Raw genomic sequence first — 21,645 nt, 5'->3', positions numbered from 1 at the left:
TTATTCAGACAGTAAAGTGAGCCTATAATGGGCGGACACCATGATTTTATGACAACAGAGTTTTTCAGTTATTTTAAACAAAACTAAAAGCTGAATAGGGAACTCTCCACAGAAAAAACAGAATTACACTTTTAGCTTCTGAAGTAAATATTTTCAGGATTCATCAGAACAGCAGCTTCATGCCAAACTATTTTACTGTATGAATCTGGACTGTGTGTGTGACCTTACAATGCATAGAAGAACACAGAATATGAATTATCATGAGATACTAACCAATCCTGTTGGCAAACCAGGATGCAAATGCATTTCTCAGCTGTTCCTCGTTTCACAAATGTACATGTTCATTTAGAGATACACATCAACACATGCACGTTTCTGCATCTGAAGGGTGTGATTAATATTTTCTACATTTGACACATATTTCATTCATCTGCATCCCATCCCACCTATTGATCAGAATGACCAGTTTTATGATCCACGGACTGCAATCTGTGCGTGTATTTTCTAAAGTGCAGTCAAATGGAGTTGCTGAGGATTGTAAGGGCCATTGTTTAAACGCTCCAGGTCCTGCCACATTTATACGATCCCATACACATTTCACTTAGCTGCTGGACATAAATTAAAACCTGTGAAGATGCTAAAACCTTTGTTATGCTTTTAGTTCAGAAATACAATTATTCTATGTATGATAGTCATTAATCAATGCTAGATTAGGTAGTTTTTATTAAATGATCTTGCCAAGGGAGATACACACTTGTATAAATGGGAGTATTTGGGATGGATGGCATCTACAATACAGATGCACTTATCAAAATGACAAAATGAAAAGGACGTGTGGGGGATTGGACTGAGTGTAGCAGACTGGGAAAGGATCTCCACCAGCAGCATCTGCTGAGCAGCCAACCAGTAGGACAAAACCTCACCGAAAGCGCTGTACCCGCACCAGGAAGAGGCAGGTATCAGAGTTAAGCTGACCTGACTTGGACCAAATGCTGTTCCATAACCAAGCCCTCTTCATGCTCATGTCCGGTCGCAGGAGAATAAAGTGGATGAGGTGTGACTCGGGCTCACTCAGCGATGGGAAATTAGAGACTGCTGTGTGCACATCTTCACAGAGACATGGCTAATCCCTAACATCCCAGATCAAGCTTTTGTCCTCAATGGGCGGACCTGGTTCACAGCCGACAGGACACAGGACTCCAGTGACGGGAGGAGGGTTCTGTGTCTAATTAATCTTCATGCTCAAACACAGTTAAAGAGAATGGACAGTTCACCAGATGTTGAATTGCTGATGCAAGGATGTTGACCATATTACCCGCTCAGAGAATTCACCCGTGTTATTATTGTCGCTTTGTACATTCCCCTAGATGCAAGCTAAAAAAAAAAAACACTGCAGGGATTGTTTGATGTCATCAGCAGCAACATGACTAAACAAACAAATGGAATTTTCATTGTGGCTGGTGATTTTAATCAAACTAACCTCAGAACTGTTTTACCAAAATTCTACCAGCATGTCCAGATCCTCACCAGAGGAAGAATTATCCTAGACCATGTACAGTGTATAAAAATGTTCTTGGCAGCAGCAAAGCCCTCCCATATCCGTAATTTGGTCTTTCAAGTCATATTTATCTGTCTTTTTCTTCCTACATCCTCAGTTGATAAAAAGAGTCAAACCATAATTTAAAGCTGTTAACGTGTCGACAAATGAAGCTACATCCACCCTACAGGACTGTTTCGAGTGCACAGACTGGCAAATGTTCAGAGATGCTGCCACTCAGGATAAGACCATCAATCTCGATTAATATACAGTGCCTTTAAAAAGTTCATGCCCTAGGATGTATTCTACTTTTTTTGTTTTTATGAATGGAATCACAGTCAATACAATTTTTTTTTGACAAGAGTTTACAAGAAAAACGTTTAATGTGAAAGTGAAAACGGATTTCTAATAATGTCAGTTAGTTAACAATGTATTAAGTAAAATAAGAATGAATCATCATTCCTTATGTTGCGGGAATATCTGAGGAGGGCCTAAACATAATATACCAGTTCATTTTAAACCTACCTAAACACACTGAGGCAGAAACTTGTCCATCCTAAGGACAGAACACCCAGGCATACGCATAGTAAAGTATGTTTTGCTGTTCAATGCAGCCAGGAATGCACTGAGGAGAAAACAACCTCTCCATAAATGAATGGCACAACACAGGATGACCAACTCCTCAGGTCAAGACTCTGCTGTCCACATCTTGGCCAGAGAAAACAGATGGTTTGAAAGAGGAGTAAAAGATTCCATCTATGTCAAACTGGAATGGGAACAGAGAAAGTGCCCTACTACACTGCATATCACCCACCTACAATACCGTACTGAGTTCCCCCTGAGACAGCTTAACAACCATTCTCACTTGGACTCACCTAGCCTTAGCAACCAACATGAAGCTCGGTTGAGCCAAGAGGCTCTAATGACTCTGAAAATCAGATCTCACATGTGTCCTTAATGGCTCTGTGAGAACACACACACACACACAGGGTTTAAAAGCCTGCGACTTCCCTCCAGTTAACTAGAACTGAAGAAGCCTCTTGTAGGAGGTGGAACATCTTCAAGGAACAAGTCCATTTGCCTACGATGCAGCACTTGGGATATAAAATAAGTGATTGCATACGTATTCAGCCCCTTTAAATTGACTGATAGTTGACAGAATTCAACAGAGGTCCAGCAAATTGGTGTTAGTTGTCTCACAATTTGTGAAATGGAGATCACCTCAGTTCAGTGAATGTGTCCCAAGCGATTGCATACAAAAAAACACGTGTTTCTGGAAGGTCCAGTCACTAGTTAATCAGTATTCCTGACATGAAGGGGGAGAATACTTATAACTTACTCAACAACGACTCAACTGTGACGTCTACTCCACCTCCAGACGATGGGCCACTGTCAGTCACCACAGCAGATGTGAGAAAAATCCTGCCGAGAGTGAATATGAATAAAGCTGCTGGTCCAGATAATATACCTGGCCATGTACTAAAAATTAAAAAAAAAAAACATATGTAGGTCAGCTAGCTGATGTTATTACTGACATTTTTTAACATGGAAACAGGGTGGTTGCCATTTAGCTCAGAGGCCTTGTCATTGCTGCAGCGGCTCCGGGTTCATGTCCTGGCCTGGGGCCCTTTGCAGTGTGTCAGTCCCCCTCTCTCATGTCTTTAGCTGCACTGTCAACAAAAGCTAAAAAAAAAAAAATGGAGACTGTTCCCTCCTGCCTCAAGACAGCCATCATCTTTAACTGTACCTAAAAAAATCTGCTGTGTCTAGCCTTAATGACCCCCATCCTGATGAAGAGCTTTGAGCACATCAAAGACAACATCCCTGCCAGCCTGGTCCCTCACAAGTATGCTCTCAGAACCAGCATATACATAAAGGATACCATATCTTTTGCCCATATACCAGTGTTGCCAGAGCATGCAATTGCATATTGAGTCTAAAAAACAATGCAGCAACTTAACTTAAGGAAACTTAAGGCTTGAACATATGTGATTTGCAGAAACATATATAGCCAAAACTTTTTTCTAATGCTTGAGTTGGTAACTTGCCCAGCAAATTATATTTTGAACACCAAAAATAGATGCACAGTCATTGATAACTGTGATAAATTAGAAAACGTGTAAATAGTACACATGTGGCCCACCCTGTAAAATGAACATCCTCACAGGCCTTTATGTTATGTTCACTTATGAGTGCTCAGCCTGTGAAGGCTCAGTTTTGTTTTACATTCTGCTGAACTGAAGGTTCATTGTCTGTATGTTCAGGGTCACGCCTCCTCAGTCCTCCTCTTCCTATATTGTTAAGCTAACACCCTCAAATTTTCCTCCCTTTCTCTTCCTCCCTTTCTGTTTTCATTCTCTGGAGCTTTCACAAGTCTTCTTTTTCGAACACCACATTGTGTTCAGGCCATCATTCTTCACCCATCACTTTATTCTGGCCCAGCTTTGCAGCTCCCTCTGCATGAGTATGACGATTGGAAATTTTCAAAAGAGACAGAGAATCTGAAGCTCATCTCATCTCAGATCTTTTGTCTTCAGTCTCAATGTAAAAAAGCAAATGAAATGGTGCCACACTCATTACGTGAAAAAAAAAAAAAAAACAAAGGCTGGGATGTGATTACGTTAGACTCTGTTTTCTGCTTGTCATGAAACTAGAAATACCAATATGGTTAGTGGTCGTATGTTCCTTGGGTTTCTGTTTTGTTCACAGTTTACAATAATACAATCTGCTCTTGCAGGCCATTTGCACCTCCAGTATCTGGGGTCTAAATTATCATCGAGCTCAAAATACAACATAGATCGCGATGCAAGTGCTGTGACTTGATTTATTGTCCCACTCCTCAGCTGTTGGCAATAACAGAGCCACATCAATTATACCTGTGCGTTCAGCAAAAAGCGACAAGTTAATTACAAGAACAAATAAAAGAATTTCCAGGAATTCTTCTTAAAATAGCACAGGTCAAAGTGCCACAGAGTACATCTTTGTAGATCATTTTCATGGTGTGTTTTCTGGATTCAAACGAGGCAAAATTATTCTTGAAGATGGGGCTTGAGCTGGATTTATCAGCATGTTCCAGCTGACATTGGTCTCAATGTGGTTCAGTGTCAAAGGGAACTGTGCTTTAATCTGCAACCTGAATTTTGGCCGTTGGGGAGCCAGAAAGGAATTATGTCCTGCTTTGGGTAGCCCCTTGCTTGTGCTCTTGTTACCTATCTGAGCGTTCAGACAGGAACTGGAACATGCTGTTAAATCCAGCTCAAGTCCCATCTTCAAGAATCCTTTTGCCTCATTTGGATCCAGAAAACACCCTGAAGTTTATCCACAAAGATGTACTCTTAGCCGCTCTGACCTGTGCTATTTTAAGAAGAATTCCTGGAAATTCCTTTATATTTTTTTTGTAATTAACTTTTCACTTTTTACTGAACACACAGGTATAATTACATTGTGATGATATCCCACATCTGTGAGAATTTTACAAATATTTAACCTTCAACTTCCAATCATTCATAATACCAAGACTAATAATTCAAATAAGATGTGCTGTTTTGTTGTTATGTATTTTCTGCAATTTAACACATCTTGTTTTTTGTTTAGTTTGTTTCAATGATTTCTTTATGAATTATCCATCCTATGACAAACATAATTAAAAGTCAGCACTCAGAGAAATCAAGGGTAAGACAGGGCAGTTTAAAGGACCTGATAATAGCTCACACCTGAAGTTATTCTTACTCCCCAACAATACAGGAAACTAATTATCATTTATATAAAGATTATTTAACCTCATCTATTTATTTATTTTTTCTTTATTCTCATTCCCATTATAATGACAAACATACAGTCTAGTTGTTAACAGTATAAAGAGGGTTAACAACTAGAGCATCACTGTGTAATCATAATGAAGGCTTTTTTAACTCTAGATATAATCCTAACACTATGCTGTAAATAAAAATGTCAAATTCTCACTTTTCCTGTCCTTTATTGCCCACTCGAAACATCACAGTATTCAGACTAAAGGTGCATGGTATGCATGTTTTTAAGGATTTCTACCAGCATGCGCATTCTGTGGATGTTTATACAGTCAGGAACCTGCGTGGAAGGTGGCCTAAGTACATTTTCCATGTGTATGAGTGGTTAATATATCTGGCCCTTGGAGTTTTAGACTGGAGATTTCACTCCGTCTATTTCAGCGATTAGCTCTGTTAAGCATGTTTACTTCCTGTTGAGAAGTGATTCTGTCCAGTTCACCTGATAAATAGCTCAGTTTGACTGAACAAAGGAAATCTCCAAACTTTGGCCAGACATATAAGTACGCCTGTATATGTGAACAAAGTTGCACAGTACAAAGCTTTTTGTGGCTCCAGTAGGTACCGTGAGAAGTCTGATAAATTGTCTTTAGTGATATCACTTGAATCTGTGTCGGCTGAGGCTGGAGGAAACAATAGTCTGGGGTTGTGGAGTTAGAAAGAACTGAGCTCACCAGACTTCTGTCACATGCTCCCCAGCTCTGCTTGCTGCTATTGTCTCCAGATTACATTGTCTGCTACTAAAACATGCATATCTCTATATTGCTGGTAGTGGGGTAGCATTGTTTATAATGTAGGCACCAAGCTTTGACAAAGGAGAAGAATATACAAAATAAGGAACAGAAAGGGCTCTTTTTAAAGGATCTATAGTGTTTGGTTGAAAGCGCATGGTGCAAATGCATTTAGGGCATTTCCAGGTCAATTTTGCAAGTTAGACTGCAGATAATCTGGGTGTAAAGTAGGGCACATGGCACAAAGGGGTTGTATTTGGACTCTTCATTAGTCATGGGTGTGGTTTGGGTGTGAAGACACCCTTAACAAATAAAAAAAGATCTAACATTAACAATAAAACCAAGGTGCAGGTGCAGTTGCTTATTGGTTAGCTTAAATCAACCAGGACCACTCTCATTAGTCAACAGTTGCGTAACGTACAATTTAAACCAATCAGGGTGCTATCTCCTATTACCTTTAAGAGCCAGGTGCACAAGGACTGAGAGCATTTTAAAATCTGCACTCATTTTTGCTGACGGACAGGAATGTTTGCTGCTAGAACCTCTGCCATCTCACAATCATCAACAACTCCATTTGACTGCATATGCAAATATACAGACGCTTAACTGAGGAAGATGAGGCGCGCTGCTGCGCATCCCTCTGTGTTTGCGCAGATCTCAGTCCTTGGATCAGGTGGGATGGGTCATAAAATGATCATATGTTTATGACATTACCTGTAGTGATCCTCCAGCAGCAGAAACAAAATGTGTATCTCTATGTTAACATGCGCATTTGCTGCTAAAGGCAGCTGATAAACATCTTTGATTGGTTTGATCGGTTAGTATTTCATGTTCATTTGTGTTCTACGTTCTATGACACATTAAAAGGTCACACACACAGTCTAGATTCATATAGTAAAATAGTTTGCAGTGAAGCAACTGTCCTGATAAATCCTGACATTCGGTCTAAAAATAGTTATTTCAAAAGCCAAATGTTTAATTCGGTTTTCCCTGCAGAGTTTCCTCTCAGATTTTGGCTGGTTACTTAAATGTGCCACACTATTTGTTACAGCGACATCACTATGCATGGAAATGTTTAAAATAACTAAAAGCAGCCTCATAAATAAGTGTCTTTATGTTGTGAACCCGCCTTGTGTAAGGGCATCATACCATCTAAATACTACGTCCTTTAAATAGCTTTTGACATTACTTGACTCTACAGTGCTGTCATGTTCTCCTGCATCAAGATAGCATTGGGCTATCTCTACACCAGATCATGCCTCACTTTAAGACCACCGTGCCAAGGGATGAACAGGGGTTGGTCTGAAACGAGCAATGAAGCTTTGCATCAGGCGTACGATGAACCCCAAAATCTCTGGTTGCCAAATCCATTTTAATCCATTTTATAAATGTAAAAAAACTCCATCAAGTGTGACAATGAATACTGTCAATTCAGTGTACCACTTTTAAGTGATGGTGGGGTTAATTTGTCATCCAGGCAGTATCGATTGTTTATACTTGTTTTCTAACATTGCAACATAATACAAGCAGCAGTAAGGGATGGATGTCGCTCGGCTGCAGTGAGCTGCAGTAAAATGACAAGAAGCTATAATTCACAACTTGTGGAATGCTGTTGTAAGTCCTGCCTACTTTCTGCCACAGCACACGAGTGAATTTCATCAGGTGAAATCCACTCTGACTAAGTCCCAGACAGTCATCAGACAGTTTTCATCACACAACAATACACACACAGTGACACACTGTGGCAAATCACCTGTGACTGGAAACAGCTTAGACATTACGAGGAGGAGTGTTTTATAACAGCTGGAATAAAAACGAGGTCAAAAGGTCAGAATTATGAGAAGAAAGACAGAGAGGGAGAAGATGGAGTATGTAAAATCGCAGTGGAGAACAAATTTGCGTTCAAATTACGAATGAGTCAATGGGAGCTGAGCTCCCATAAGGTCGAGTATGAGCTCCTATAAAAGCAGTAAAATCGCACATCTGTAGGATCACTAATAAATTACCCACAACCATTATGTTTAACTCCAAATGGAGATTTTTTTTCAATGTAATTAATATATTTTTTTACATTAATGATATAGACTAACAGATTTTTTTTTTTCGTCCAGAGGAACTACACACAATATATTCAAGTCAGTGACCACAAAAGTGTCTCTCTCTGGGATGTGCATGGTCATACCATTTCATATTTAATTAACTGTTGATATGATTCACTTGATACACTTGTTGCAAAAAGTGGGGTGTGTGTGTGTGTGTCTGTGTGTGTGTGTGAGTCAAGGACACCACATACTGAAATGAAGTCACTTGTAACAGCAATATCCCCGGACTAGCTTACATATCTCACGTGATTTTAAGAGTTGTTGCATGAGAAGAAACTTGACAAATTTTGCGAAACAGCTACAACTAAATTGATTAAATTAAATCATCAGTGCCGTCTTGGAAATTCAGCTTAAACACACAACATGTTGTGTTGATGTTTTGATGATGTTTCTTATCTTGTAACAAGTGTTAAAAGTGCTGCTTGTTTAGAGTGCATCCCGTCTGCCTCTGTGTCTGAAGTGCGTCTCTCGTCCAAGCAATATTTTGAACACATTGTCAATCAACTGATTTCACCATTTACACAAGTGTTGTGTCAGTCGCGAACGTGTCGTTTGAACGAACACATCTTTTCAGTGAACGAAGTGAACGGGATCACTTCGTGGACTGATTCGTTCCTTTCTCAGTTCAGTTGAGCTCAGCCGCGATCATGCTGGCCGGGAGTGGAACTGCCGCAACTCGTTTGCGCTGTGATTCGTTCATGATTCACGAACCTACTGCAGGCAGAGAACTGACGCTGAGGACGTGCTTCTCGTTCAGGTACTGTGCTGAAAATGGCGCTGTGTCACTCACCCAAGGCAGAGGAGATGATTCACATGACGGAATGACGGATCGTTTAGCTGCATCAGGGAGTTGGAGAGCACCGAACGATTCGGTGAACAAATCTTTTGAACGAATCATTTTTGCACCAAATGTCTTAAAGAATATAACATAGACAGTAAACATATACAGTTTTACAAATTCAGTAAACAGTAACTAATATAGGCTACTTCTTGTTGTCCGTGGAGACTCTCGTAAAAACTTTGTGTAAAGATCTCATTGGTTTTTTACAAAGATGTAGGTGTACATTTGCCCAAAACAGGGAAGTGAGCCAACAAGACGAGTGTAGACAAATGTAATGCTCTGTGTGCTTGAAGCTGCCTACTTGTGAGAGTATCACGAATGATGCGATAGTAAAAGCACAGAGAGTTTTAGTCTATTTTCAACTTGTTTGAATTTATATTTTTTGCTTGAGAGGATCCTGAGAATGAAAAACATTCAGAAATAGGATAAAGGCAATGTATAACACAGGTTGGACAGCCATTTTTTTTTTAAATTTATCTGTTTATTTGCTGCGCCTAGAAGTTTCTCTGTCGACGCAGTCAAGAACGTGAGAGATTGGCGAAAAAATAAAACTGAGCTTCAGTGTTTGTCCGAGGAGGACAGCGACAGGGCCAGACTGCCTTTTGGAGGACGGAAGAAGGCTAGCAAGGAGCTTGAGATAAGCATGCGGGGATGGGTGATCAGCAAACGGGCACGCCACGAGAGAGTGTCCCGCAAAATGATCAGGGCGATGGCGAAACAAATGTACACCACCCTGAGTGACAGCAGAGATGAGGAGTTTGCCAAGAGTGCAGGTTGACTAAATCTTTTCCTCCGCCGCAACAACTTCAGTTGCAGAAGGATGCCAGAGAATTCACCGAGAGGCTGGCAAAGTTTGTTACATTTTCATCCTGGATTTTTGAGAGGAAGGAAACACCTGTCCCTAATTGTCGCCTGATCCCAAATAAACGTCTGGTCTGTTAAGTGATTGAAACAAATAAACGCCCCGGCTATTATTTGGTATGTTACGGTATGCTAACTCTCCCGGCCAGGGGAGAGAGACATGCACGCCCCTGACGGCATCTGGGCCCCAGTGCAACTACACCGGTTGCAGCACCGATACTTACGCCACTGATCTTTCTTTTATTCACTTTCAAAACAAATGTATATCTTGAAAAAACACAGAACAAAGTAATATTGTGGTTTCAACTGCAAAACTATTTATGGCTCATGTTAACGTTATCTTTTACTTAACTTTCATGCATGAAGTTTTTCCTTGTACTCTCCGGTCCAGCCAGACAGATGTTTCCCTTCCGTCTTTTTGTCAGTTGATCAGCAGTCATTATCTATCCAACAAAATAAGTAGTAATTTTGTAACAGACCATGGATGATATGCATTTCATGTCACATTCAAGGACGGTTTAAAATGTTCGCACTTTCAGAACTCCTGCTCTTAAGCCACAGAGGACATAATACAGAACCTCTAACTAGCTGAACTGTACTCCATATGACATCCAATCTAAAATCAGTACAGGTACAGGTGTTCCTTTATATTTGTCACAAGGTGTGTCATACTTCTATCAGCAATGAGTTACTTTGTTTTCCATCTCCCGGGTATATGAATTGATTTAATGAATTCACTAATATATTTGTTAAACTTTGGATTGAATGGTTAAAAAGCGTATCTCTCTGACTTCAGAAATGAATGTAAAAACAAGGATTGAGAGGCTCTACAAAACATTACCGAAAACTTTTGGAAGCAGTCAAACGCCAAAGTGCTTAACAGCATGTGCAGAGACTGTAGCAAATAATTTGTGTTTGGACTGAACTGACAGAGACTATAATGCTTGCCTTGCCCAGCAGTCTTCCTTGCCTGGGGGCAACCAACTGGCTGTCTGGCCAGTAGTCAGGTATCTGCAAGGCCTGTGCTGGCTGTGGTGCTGGCCATGTTTACCAGATGCACTGTTCCCTCAGGTGAGCACACTACAGCTGGCAGCTCCTGGATCCTGCAAATCCACTGGCCCTCTGCCTGAAACATGCTGGATGATGCCTGAACCTGAGAACTGCACAGATAAATATGTCTCTATGCGCTGCATAGAGCCCACCCACTGGACTAGACAAACAGCGAGCACAGATAAACAACCACAGACTGCACACTTTATACTCAGTGGCAGTTGTATAGCCCCGCTGCAATTAATTGTGATAAAGACACTCTAGTTTTTCAATGGCTTGATCATTGATATATCAATATCAGAAACACTGGTGAAGGAGTGGTGTGAGTTCCCAGGGGAACATCTTTGATCTTACTGAAGTAGTCTTTTATGCACAAAACGAGAATAGATATTCTAAATATAAGAATTTGAAGAATATTTAATCTGCCCGATGGATGGTGGAAAAACATCTTAAATCTGAATGAAAGCTGAGCTGATTTATTGTTATTATTGAGAAATACATTCAAATGATGGTTGGGGTCTTGTGGTGGGGCTGTATGAATAACTTATCCCTAGTCAATGCTTTCCCGTAGTAGATGACCGTCAGTTCTCCCCCTGTATGGAGAAGCAGCGGGTAGCACCTGCAGGAAGCAGAGCATACACAAGACGTATTTTAGGTACCTAAAAGATGCGGCACCTAAAATATATATACATATATAAAAGCTTCAGTGTAAGCTGTCTTTTGAACATTTTTGGCACTTTCCGTTGCCATCAAACAGCCCAGCACTCTTATTGTTTCCTGTGCACGAGCACAGTTGTACCTGCCACCCACCTTATCATGCACACATGCACAGCTGGATTTGTGTGTAGGAATATGGATGTTGTACAGCTGAGGGAATGTACACACATTCTCAATTTGAATACATCCATGTTTTGTGTACTCGCTTTTTACGAAATATGAATGATTAACTTTTCCTGAAATGTCCTTGTGGAGTTCTGGCACCTGCTGCACATTTCATGGCCGTACAAATAATCAAACCAAGCTAAATTTGTGGCTCGACTGACAGGGTTTTGAAGATGCCCCAAGCACAATTGGAACAGGATTGTTCCTGCGTTCAGTATTACCAATTCCATCGTCCACCTAAGCTGATGAGTGCTTGTTTCATGTCATGGACAAAAAGCAGAGCAAGAGCAAAATATGCATCCTTCTCTGTGGCTGGGCTACAAAATACAAGCAGTGTTAGGAGACAATCAGGTATGAATTCAGGTTTGCAGGAAACTGTACTCAGTATTGCTTTATTTTCCAGTAATAGCCAGTTGAAGTTAATTTCATTACTTTATGTGCAGTTGAAATTGTAGCAGTCCGACAATATGACAATTGCGTGCTCTGGTTTACTTCAAAGTATTATTTACTATATGACAGCATAATGTACTGTAGGCTATACAATGCATGACATTTTGTGAAGCTGAAGAATATCACTGCACAAAATTGAAATTTTCAGGTAGAGTGCAAGTATCTCATAACTGCACTCAAGTTCTGTGCTTTAATTTACTTAGTTACTTTACATCATTTAGGGCAATGTATGGCTCATGATCATTTGTTATAGTGTGGAATAGGGATGGAAAAGCATACCTATTCAGAGGGGCCCACCATCATGTGTATGAGTAAACCAGTCCCCAGTTTTTTGGAGAGTGATGCAGACTCTCTTATACACAGGTATTCCACTCACTGAGTTTCATACACTTGTATCCTGCCTACAACCATTTGCTCCTACTAAATCATCCATGCCAGTTGTGGACCCAATCCTAATGCTCTATGAGAATAAGACACACTTTGCCAAGCCAGGTCAGCAAAATGCACAGACCGATACATTACACAGAACTCAGGGTTCCTGGACTTTTTGCATGCTGGAGATGAGGTGATGGGGGACCATGGTTTCACCGTACGGGACCTGCCGGAGGAGTGTAGGGTGAGCCTAATCATGCCAGCATTCACACGCAAAGGAAGCCAGCTGACCAATGAAGAGGTCACTCATACATGCCGCGTTTCTAGTGCCTGCATTTATTTTGAGCGGGCTATAAGATGTCTGAAGATGTACAAGATCCCTTCCCAAACAGTGCCAATTAACTTGGTATCAAAGATTGGTAAAATTCTTAAACTCTGTGCTGGCCAAGTGGATGTAAGAGCTTTTTTCAAGTCAAAAGTGATGACATCAGTATTGCAAATACATGAAAAAAACACTTAGTTACAGTCACTGAGAACTTGTAATTACTTTATTTAATTTCTGTGTGCAATGGCACAAATCAATAACCTGTAATGGCTGTTTCAAAAATTGAAGATGAAATAAAACATGTTTGTGTGGAAGAAAAATGTGAGTGAGTACAGAAAGCTCAAAACTCATCTTAAGTAAGATAACATAATAGTTCAATTTTCTATGTAGAAAAAATAATAGTTATTGTGCCCTGGAACTGGTACACTTAGAATCCAGACAAATTAAATCAAATTTATTTATATTTTTTTTTGTGTAAGAATGTGTTTTTCACACAATGTGTCTGGACTTGCAGGTCTTTGAGATCCATATCTTTTGTTTCTAATAAAATTTCATTCAAAATGCTATATTTGCATTAATGTTTTTTTCCTGAAGGTTTAGCCATCGTTTGTGCACTGCTTCTGATGTTTGTTATGTGCAATGTTACTCCATTTGATACCAGTTATTCGCTTACTGCACTTTCAAAAGACGCGTGCCGTGTCGTGTCTGATCTATGATGGTTGAAAGGAATAAGGTGGATATGTTGGAATGCATCCTACCACCAATTTGTGTTCGGATCTAATGCCTGATTTATCGTATTGTTATGTGCCAAAGAGCTTCACTGTTGTCCAAAAAATCTGAAAAACATATTAATTAGCCAAACCGTTGCACTGTGTGACATCTCCATCCTTCCATTAAAATTTTTCGGATTAAGCAGGATTAAAAAATGGCAGCAACAACTTCCTACAATCCTCATCAGAAAAATGACCACACAAGTCAACTGTGACAGCAGCTCAGTACGATCCATGTTTACATTCCTTATTCTGCAGCCGTAGTGTTTATCACGGCAGAAAAAGAAGAAGTGAAGAGAAGTTGTATGAAGAGCCAAAAAGTCCATACCAGGAGGAGATCAGAGATGCATGGTTGGGTCAAACATCTACCAAGGAAATAGCTGTCCTCCAGTGTGAAGAGGGAAAGACAGTTTGGTTAACAAACATAGTCAAGTTAAGTCACATAAACAACATATCTGCAGTCATGTATGTACTTAGGTAGGTTTGTCAATTAAACTACATAAATACGCAGTTAAACCAAACGAGGATGTTTTCCTACCAACAGATCCAAGACTCTTGGTGGCCCCAGAGGCCATTCATTGCTGTATAGCAATCACTTTATGGTAATCCAATTAATTGCAAATTTTACTGACAATACGCAGCAGTAAAGTCTACTCTAAAAAAAAATTAAATAAATTAGTTTAGGCATTCCCACCCAATTTACTGAGCACTTCAGGGGTTTTGTCCTGAGAGGGGCTCAGAGCTCCTTTTAAAACATTTATTACTGACATCTATCTGATAGTTGTAATATTACTTTTACTTAAAGTGGTTACAGGGCACAATTTCTTGTGCTTCTGTACTGCTAGCTTGAATAATATTTTTTACAGTTTACTACCTGTGCAAAGACTGAAGCAATCAGACGAATCCCCTCAAAGCAACCGCATCTAAAGCGCTTTGTCTTGTGTTTTTAGTTCGTTTTTTGTAATAATTCTATTAATGGACCATGAAAAAAGGGACTTTTCCAGATCCCTTTCATAAGCATGCACATTATCATAAATCCAATCCAGTGTAATCCTCACCCTTCGTCAACCAGGGTATTCTTCAAGATGAGGAGGCCACCTCGCCTGTTTGAATAGAAAATGATTGCTGAGTGTGTCTGCCTCATGCAGCCAAGTGCTCTCTGAGTTTTAATCCTTGAGGCTTAAGATAGATCACCTGAGACCCTCTTCAACTCCACCAAGTGCGCTGTGAACTTCAGTTAGCCTCTGTTTGTTTCTTCCTTTCTGATTTTCCTCTTGTTGAATACAGAAAACATATTCTAGGGGGTGACTGGTTTGTTATCTAACTGTCTGTACTAAGTGTGCGAATAGGTTTGAATGTACGTGCCCTGTTATATTTTTTATTTCATTGCTTGGTTCAGATCAATGCAGTTGCCTTTTTCACTCCCAGTACCCAGCTTGTGTAAACAGTTAATGTAATTGTACCCACCTGTGCACCCCTGGCTGTGTTGGTCTTAAGGGTGTGAGGTGTGGTCAGGCGCACTGATGGTGTATTGCTATCTTGAGGCAGCATGCCCTGCGCCAAAAAGCATGTCTGAAAATCAAAAGCACAGTCTGTTTCCAGCTATTTAAAGGGTGCATTATTCAGCTATTAAGGTTCACGCCGTGCATCTGCTCTGATTTAACAAAACAAATAGTGTGGCACATTTAATCAGCAAAACTAAAAGCTGTAGTTATAAACTCTCCAAAGGAGGGTTAACAAAATTAAACTTTTAGCTTCTAAAATATGTTTAGACAGAATCTCAGAATGTATGAGGACAGCTGCTTCAGGCCATTTTAAATTACCATTTACAATGGTTGCAGGTGTTAGCAGCAAATGCACTACTTACTAAAAATACATATATATATATATATATATATATATATATATATATATATATATATATATATATATATATATATATATATATATATATATATATATATATATATATATAAAACTCTTAAATGGACTCATATTTCTATTGCGCTTTTCCAGTCTACTGACTGCTCAAAGCCACTTTACACCAATTCATTCATACACTGATGATGGTGGCTGCCATGCTCAGCTAGAAGGAGCTGGAATTTAAACCAGCAACCTTCCAATTACAGCCGCTCCTATGAGGTGGGTAGCCTTCAACAGAAAAATCTGTGGGCAGTTATGAAGTAAAGTAGAGAGACAGGAAACAACAAACATACACATTTTTTTCAGAGTGAGTGAGTGACGGACAGAGTTACAGGATTGGTCCAGGCAGGGGAGCAGCTTTTGCTCATGGGCAAAAAAATATGTGGGAAGCTGACTCATTTCTGGATTTTGTGTGTTTGTTCAGCTATACATATGACAAACATTCAGTCAAAAATTGTTGTTCAGAAATTCACAGAGTCAGTTTTGGTGTACTCAGAGCATCCTCTGTATGGAGGATATTTTTAGTAATTCCAAGTCTAAATAGAAATGTAAGATGAAATAAATACAATTCAAAGATTATTTTACTACCTAACTATGAGTAATTAGGTCATAAATTACCAAACAAAGAAAACATAACTTGAAACATGCAAAAGCTGAAAAGGAAGTACTCAAATAAATATGAATATGTAAATATGAAATTGTAAATATTAATGTAAGTAAGACAAGGGAAATGTGCAACTCAAAATGGGGAATAGTTGGGTCAATGGGTGGACTAGGTAGTTTTTGGGAAGACATTTTGAATGAGAAGATTTCAAATTAATGAATGATTTATTTTCGAACTAAACAAACTAAATAAACTGCCTCTTTTCATTTTCATGAGTGAATAAACTGAATATACAGTATAAACTGACTCTAAAAAAACAACAAAATGTCATGCTGACAACTTCATTTATATGTCTTGGGCCCCAGCACCTTTCTTGCTTCAAAGAGCATGGGTCAGGGGATCTTGGCTTATTTATTTAGTTGTGAAAATGTCTGAGTTTGTATTATTAACTAATCAATAATACATACTAGATTTGTACTCTGAGTTTCTGAATTGCTTTTTTAAAACAACATAGTGCACCTTGCACTGTTAATTAAATCAAGGGGAAATAACCACTAGATCTCAGCAATACATATTTTTTTAGGCTATAGCTGTTTTAATGACTAAATTATAAGGCCTAAAAAAAAAAATCAAGAAATGTATCTTCTGAATGTAATAATAACTCATTCCTCAGTTACCACCCTGTCAACTGTTTTTTTCTGCTGCTGATCTGCACATGAGTATTTCAAATCAAGGAATTCAAATCATAAACTCTACCTCTGACTACCCCTGTAACGAACTGACCATCCAGCCATATACCAGGTTTTGACCTAGTTTTGTTATTCTGCTACCAAGTCTGTGATATAGTTTATAGTACAGACACTGTCTCCATGTAACAGTATGTGAAAGGCTTTCTGCATGTCCCCATGGTGTTGAGACACAACTGTGAGGCAATTCAATTCTGAGGGCCAACTGATTGGTAGCAAAACCTTATTTTCAAAGTATTGATCCTGGGGGCGACCCACAAAATGCAAAAAGCTCAGCAAGACAGATCTGCTGTCACGTTTTACAGTACAAATCAGGCAATCAATGTCACATACCTCCAAAGGGGCCTGTATGGGCCCAATTCTAGTCATCTGTGTGAAATAGCGAATACCCTTGGGTTCATCAATCATCAATTCAAGGAGCACTCTTTAGTTAATAGTCCGGTCTTAACATGCTGAACGGCCACTGCATTCATCTATGTGAGCTAGCTGATACTCCCTATTTGACAGATCGAGGAGATGGGAACAATATGTTTCTCTATTCTCTTTCGCACTCAGCTTGATGTGCTATTATTCTCAAATTGAGTCTGTCTGCTATCATGATTTGAATTTAAATCTTGAAGCGAAGATTGATTATCTTAAACCCAAATGGAATACATTTGATTACTCAGTTTTATAGAAAACTGCATGCCGGACTGTGAAAGTCTATGTTCTTTGAAGTAATATCTTGTGACACACCATTTCACCCAATATATGTATGTTTTAGTATGTTTTAGTATTGGCATGCTCTTATAGGGCTTCAATTCCTCCCCATCCCACAAGTCTTTTAAAAATATGTATTTGGTTACAGTGTCCTCAGCTATGAAGACTGTTGACTTCATATTACCAATTAGGTGTCAGGAAATTTGGGGATTTAAAGATGTTTCTGGGTCGTATTAAATTCAAACAATGTTTTTTTTTTTTTCATTAAGTCATAATCAGTGTTAAAGTGTTTTTTGTTTTTTTTTCAGTATGCATTGGCTCTTGTCTCTATATCTTACCTATATGTCACTATAAGGCTAAACACAAGCTAAAAGCTATTTTGAAGGATTTTGGTCTTTCGAAGTTTGTAACTTCTCGGACTAAAGTCATTGCTAACTAGTGCTAACTAGGATTCTCCCAATGAACAGTTCTGGAACGGGGCCATATGCGGCTTCCAAGAACAATGTAATACAGTACAATACAGTATCAGCAAATGCTATTTATGGGGTTTCCTCTTTTTACTACCATGTCCTTTTTTGCTAAAGTGATCCCTCATTGCTGACTACCTTTAGCCTATTAGCAGTCCTATATGCTAACTCAGCCCTAAGGTGCCAGGGGCCAAATATGGCAAGAAAACCACCTTAATCCCTGACTGGTAGCTGGTATTCTGGGCAGAGTCAGCAGACCACTAGTTACAAGTCCCTCCTAGCTGCTTCTTTTGACAGTCAATATGTAACTATGCCAAAGTAAACAACACCTACCTGTTTCATGGGAACTTTAAACAGGTGTTTTCACTTATTGTGGCTTCTGCTCAGGTTGAAGGTGGGAAGACCTATTATTAATATAATTAAAGGTGGAGTGTTGTCCCTTGGTGCACTATGGAGAACTTCTGTGATGAGCAGGTGTCTGTCTTGTTTGTGTGTTGCACTCAGCCAAAATTCAAAACGCTAATGACATAATACACACTCCTGTTGTTTTATGCTATTCCACTGATTGACAGCTGGCGATAGTAACATGCCGAGAATCGCGGTGATGACAATGAAAACCTTGTAATTTGGTATTCCTTTATAGGAGAAGCACAACTGCTACATTTCAAACGAAGAAAATATGTATTAATAATTAACTTGTTTTGGACTACTACTACTACTGTATGTGTTGAATTGTTTGCCTGCCTATTCACAAATTTCACATTTTTGTATGTTCTACTGCCCTGATGTGCATTGACAAAAATACCTTGGTTTTTGGACAAATCAAATGGAGACCTGAAGAATAGCAGCTCTCCATAAACAACTACAAAGGTTATAAAAAGCAATCAAAGTACACAGAGCAACCAAAACATTAAAAGGACTATCAGGTGAGGTGAATAACATAAATCATCTCATTAAAATGCCATGTTCTGGAAACGTTGGGACACAATCCATCCAAACACTGTTGTAGTCCGGTCCTTGGGCCATTCCTGAGGCATAAGGGGTGCACTACCATTGGGGAGTGCCAGTGTCATGTGGGTGTATACTTGGTCTGTAGCTGGGATTTACTGGGTGTTGCATGTCATTTGTCATCCACATGAATGCCAGGACCCAACAGAATGCCGCACTCCAACCAGATGATCAGTGTTATTCATGTCACCTGTTGGTCCTTGTTTTTTTTTTTTTGTTTTTTTTAATGTTGTGGCTGACTGGTGTATGAGCAGAACAAAAACATCAAGGATATCATCCCATTACACACATTACACACAAGCTGACATATGTTGTTTCTCTCTTCTGCAGGTAACAAGTGCCCACGCCTCAAAGTCAGATATTGTCAAGTCAGGAAGCCCCAAATCCACACTAAAGCATATATGGACAGAAAGCAGTAAGGATATGTCCATCAGTAGGCTGCTGTCACAAACTCTACATGGCAAAGAGAACAGCACAGCCTTGGACCTTCGCTATGATACTCCGGAACCCTATTCTGAGCAGGACCTGTGGGACTGGCTGAGGAACTCCACAGACTTGCAGGACTCACGGCCGCGGGCCAAACGGCGGCCAATGGTCAAGACGGGAAAGTTCAAGAAGATGTTTGGCTGGGGGGACTTCCACTCTAACATCAAGACAGTCAAACTCAACCTACTGATCACTGGTAAGATTGTGGATCATGGCAACGGCACCTTCAGTGTCTACTTCCGGCATAACTCGACAGGCCAGGGCAACGTCTCTGTCAGCTTAGTACCTCCGACCAAGATAGTGGAGTTTGATGTGGCAGCGCAGCAGTCCGTTATCGATGCCAAGGACTCTAAGTCCTTTAACTGCCGCATAGAATATGAGAAGGTGGAGAAGGGTGCCAAGAACACGCTCTGCAACTTTGACCCATCCAAGACCTGCTACCAGGAGCAGACTCAGAGCCATGTCTCCTGGCTCTGCTCCAAACCTTTCAAAGTCATCTGCATCTTCATTTCCTTCTACAGCACCGACTACAAACTGGTGCAGAAAGTGTGCCCTGACTACAACTACCACAGTGACACTCCCTACTTCCCTTCTGGCTGACGTTCCAGTACACTCACATACAAAAAAACGGATGTGTGGAGCACAGACTCGGGCTTCTACCCATACCAGAGAAATGTGAATGTTAGCTGTACTGTCCCTAAAAATGTCCATAACAGAGTGTCAACCATCCCAATTTATTTCACAATTCAATGTTCTGAAATCTGCAAAGAGAGCAGTTACTTGCTGCTAAATGGTGGTATTTAGGGCTGTTATATGCTTAGAAATTACCTATAAAAATAATGTTATTTATCAGTTAGGATTAGGTTATTTTATCTGAATTATGTTTTGCCCTTATTGCTCCTGTTGGGATTATCATTGTTGCCCTTTGTTGTTTGTTTCATGTTTAGTTCACACTTCGTTTCAAACTAGATGTTGTTTGCTCTTTGTTCACATTTTATTTGTAAAACTTTGCCTCTTAGAGCATATGAACCCTTTGGACTACAACATATGGACTGGCTGACCCTGCTGTGCTATTTATGCTCTGCAGTTTATCTTGCATAACTGGAAATCAAAATTAACTCCTCATTTCAAAAGAATTTAAAAAAGAAATCTCAGACTTTTTTTTACTAAACCCGCAAGGCAGCTGAAGAGGACAGTGAAGATCCCTATGAAAAATGTAACTATGTGGGGAGGAGCTGGAACTGAGCCGGCTTCTCCCTCGGGCAAGTCAGTCAGAAGAGAAAAAATGTTCACATGGTCAGATACTGTAACACTGTCACTCTTCAGCTGTCATCAGAGTGTTCCTGCTAGTGCAGCTAGATGTTGAGATTGTTGGGTAATCAGTTCATTCTCGGCTGACTTATGATCTGATTACCATACTGATTGATCAGTTGGCCGTTCGTTGGGGGATGGGGCTTGCTCATTGTCACTTAATATATCAAATGTAATGTATTGAATTATATATCTTAGAGCCTAATTTGTATGAATGGTTTGTATTGTACATAGTTTATCCGAATTGCGCTGCTTCTGTACATTCCCTCCAAGAGCTGTGTGTTTACCCTCTAACCGCTAAATCATCTTGTTCTCTCCATTTATGCTTGTTCTTGGTTCCTCTAACAAAGAAAAAGATGTTGCTGCCCTAGGTGTGAATTTCATGAAAACAGCAATCCTGTACAGAAGCTGTAAAACTGACTAAATATATTAAAAGTACTAATTGAAAGTTTCTTTATTGGGGGATGGTGGGGTGGGGTCGATTGGGATGGGGTGGGGGGGTCGGCGTGTACATATGAATTAAAGAATACAGAACATTTTATCAATTGAATGTTTGTATGTGTGAGTTCTTCTCTGTAAATCTTGCTGTCACTATGCCTGTCAATTGGTTGAAGATGAATAGGCTAGGACACCAGTGTGTAGTAATATGCTGAATTGCAGCGGTGTCGAGTAATACA

The 21,645-nt window shown here is 39.8% G+C and overlaps 1 protein-coding gene across 1 annotated transcript in view; it reads left to right on the top strand.

The window, feature by feature from the left end:
• nxph1 (neurexophilin 1) overlaps positions 1-21,425 on the top strand; it is a 55,687-nt gene extending 34,262 nt beyond the window's left edge. Inside the window, exon 2 of the mRNA XM_037091132.1 lies at positions 19,502-21,425. Coding sequence (XP_036947027.1) covers positions 19,502-20,257 — 756 coding nt within the window. The 3' untranslated portion in view covers positions 20,258-21,425. The remainder of the gene's footprint in view (positions 1-19,501) is intronic.
• Positions 21,426-21,645: the final 220 nt, after the last annotated feature.

The sequence above is a fragment of the Acanthopagrus latus genome, chromosome 3 (genome assembly GCF_904848185.1).
Source record: "Acanthopagrus latus isolate v.2019 chromosome 3, fAcaLat1.1, whole genome shotgun sequence".
Lineage (NCBI taxonomy): Eukaryota > Metazoa > Chordata > Actinopteri > Spariformes > Sparidae > Acanthopagrus > Acanthopagrus latus.
The sequence above is the reverse complement of the archived record's forward strand: the minus strand, read 5'-3'. Positions and strand labels throughout refer to the sequence as shown.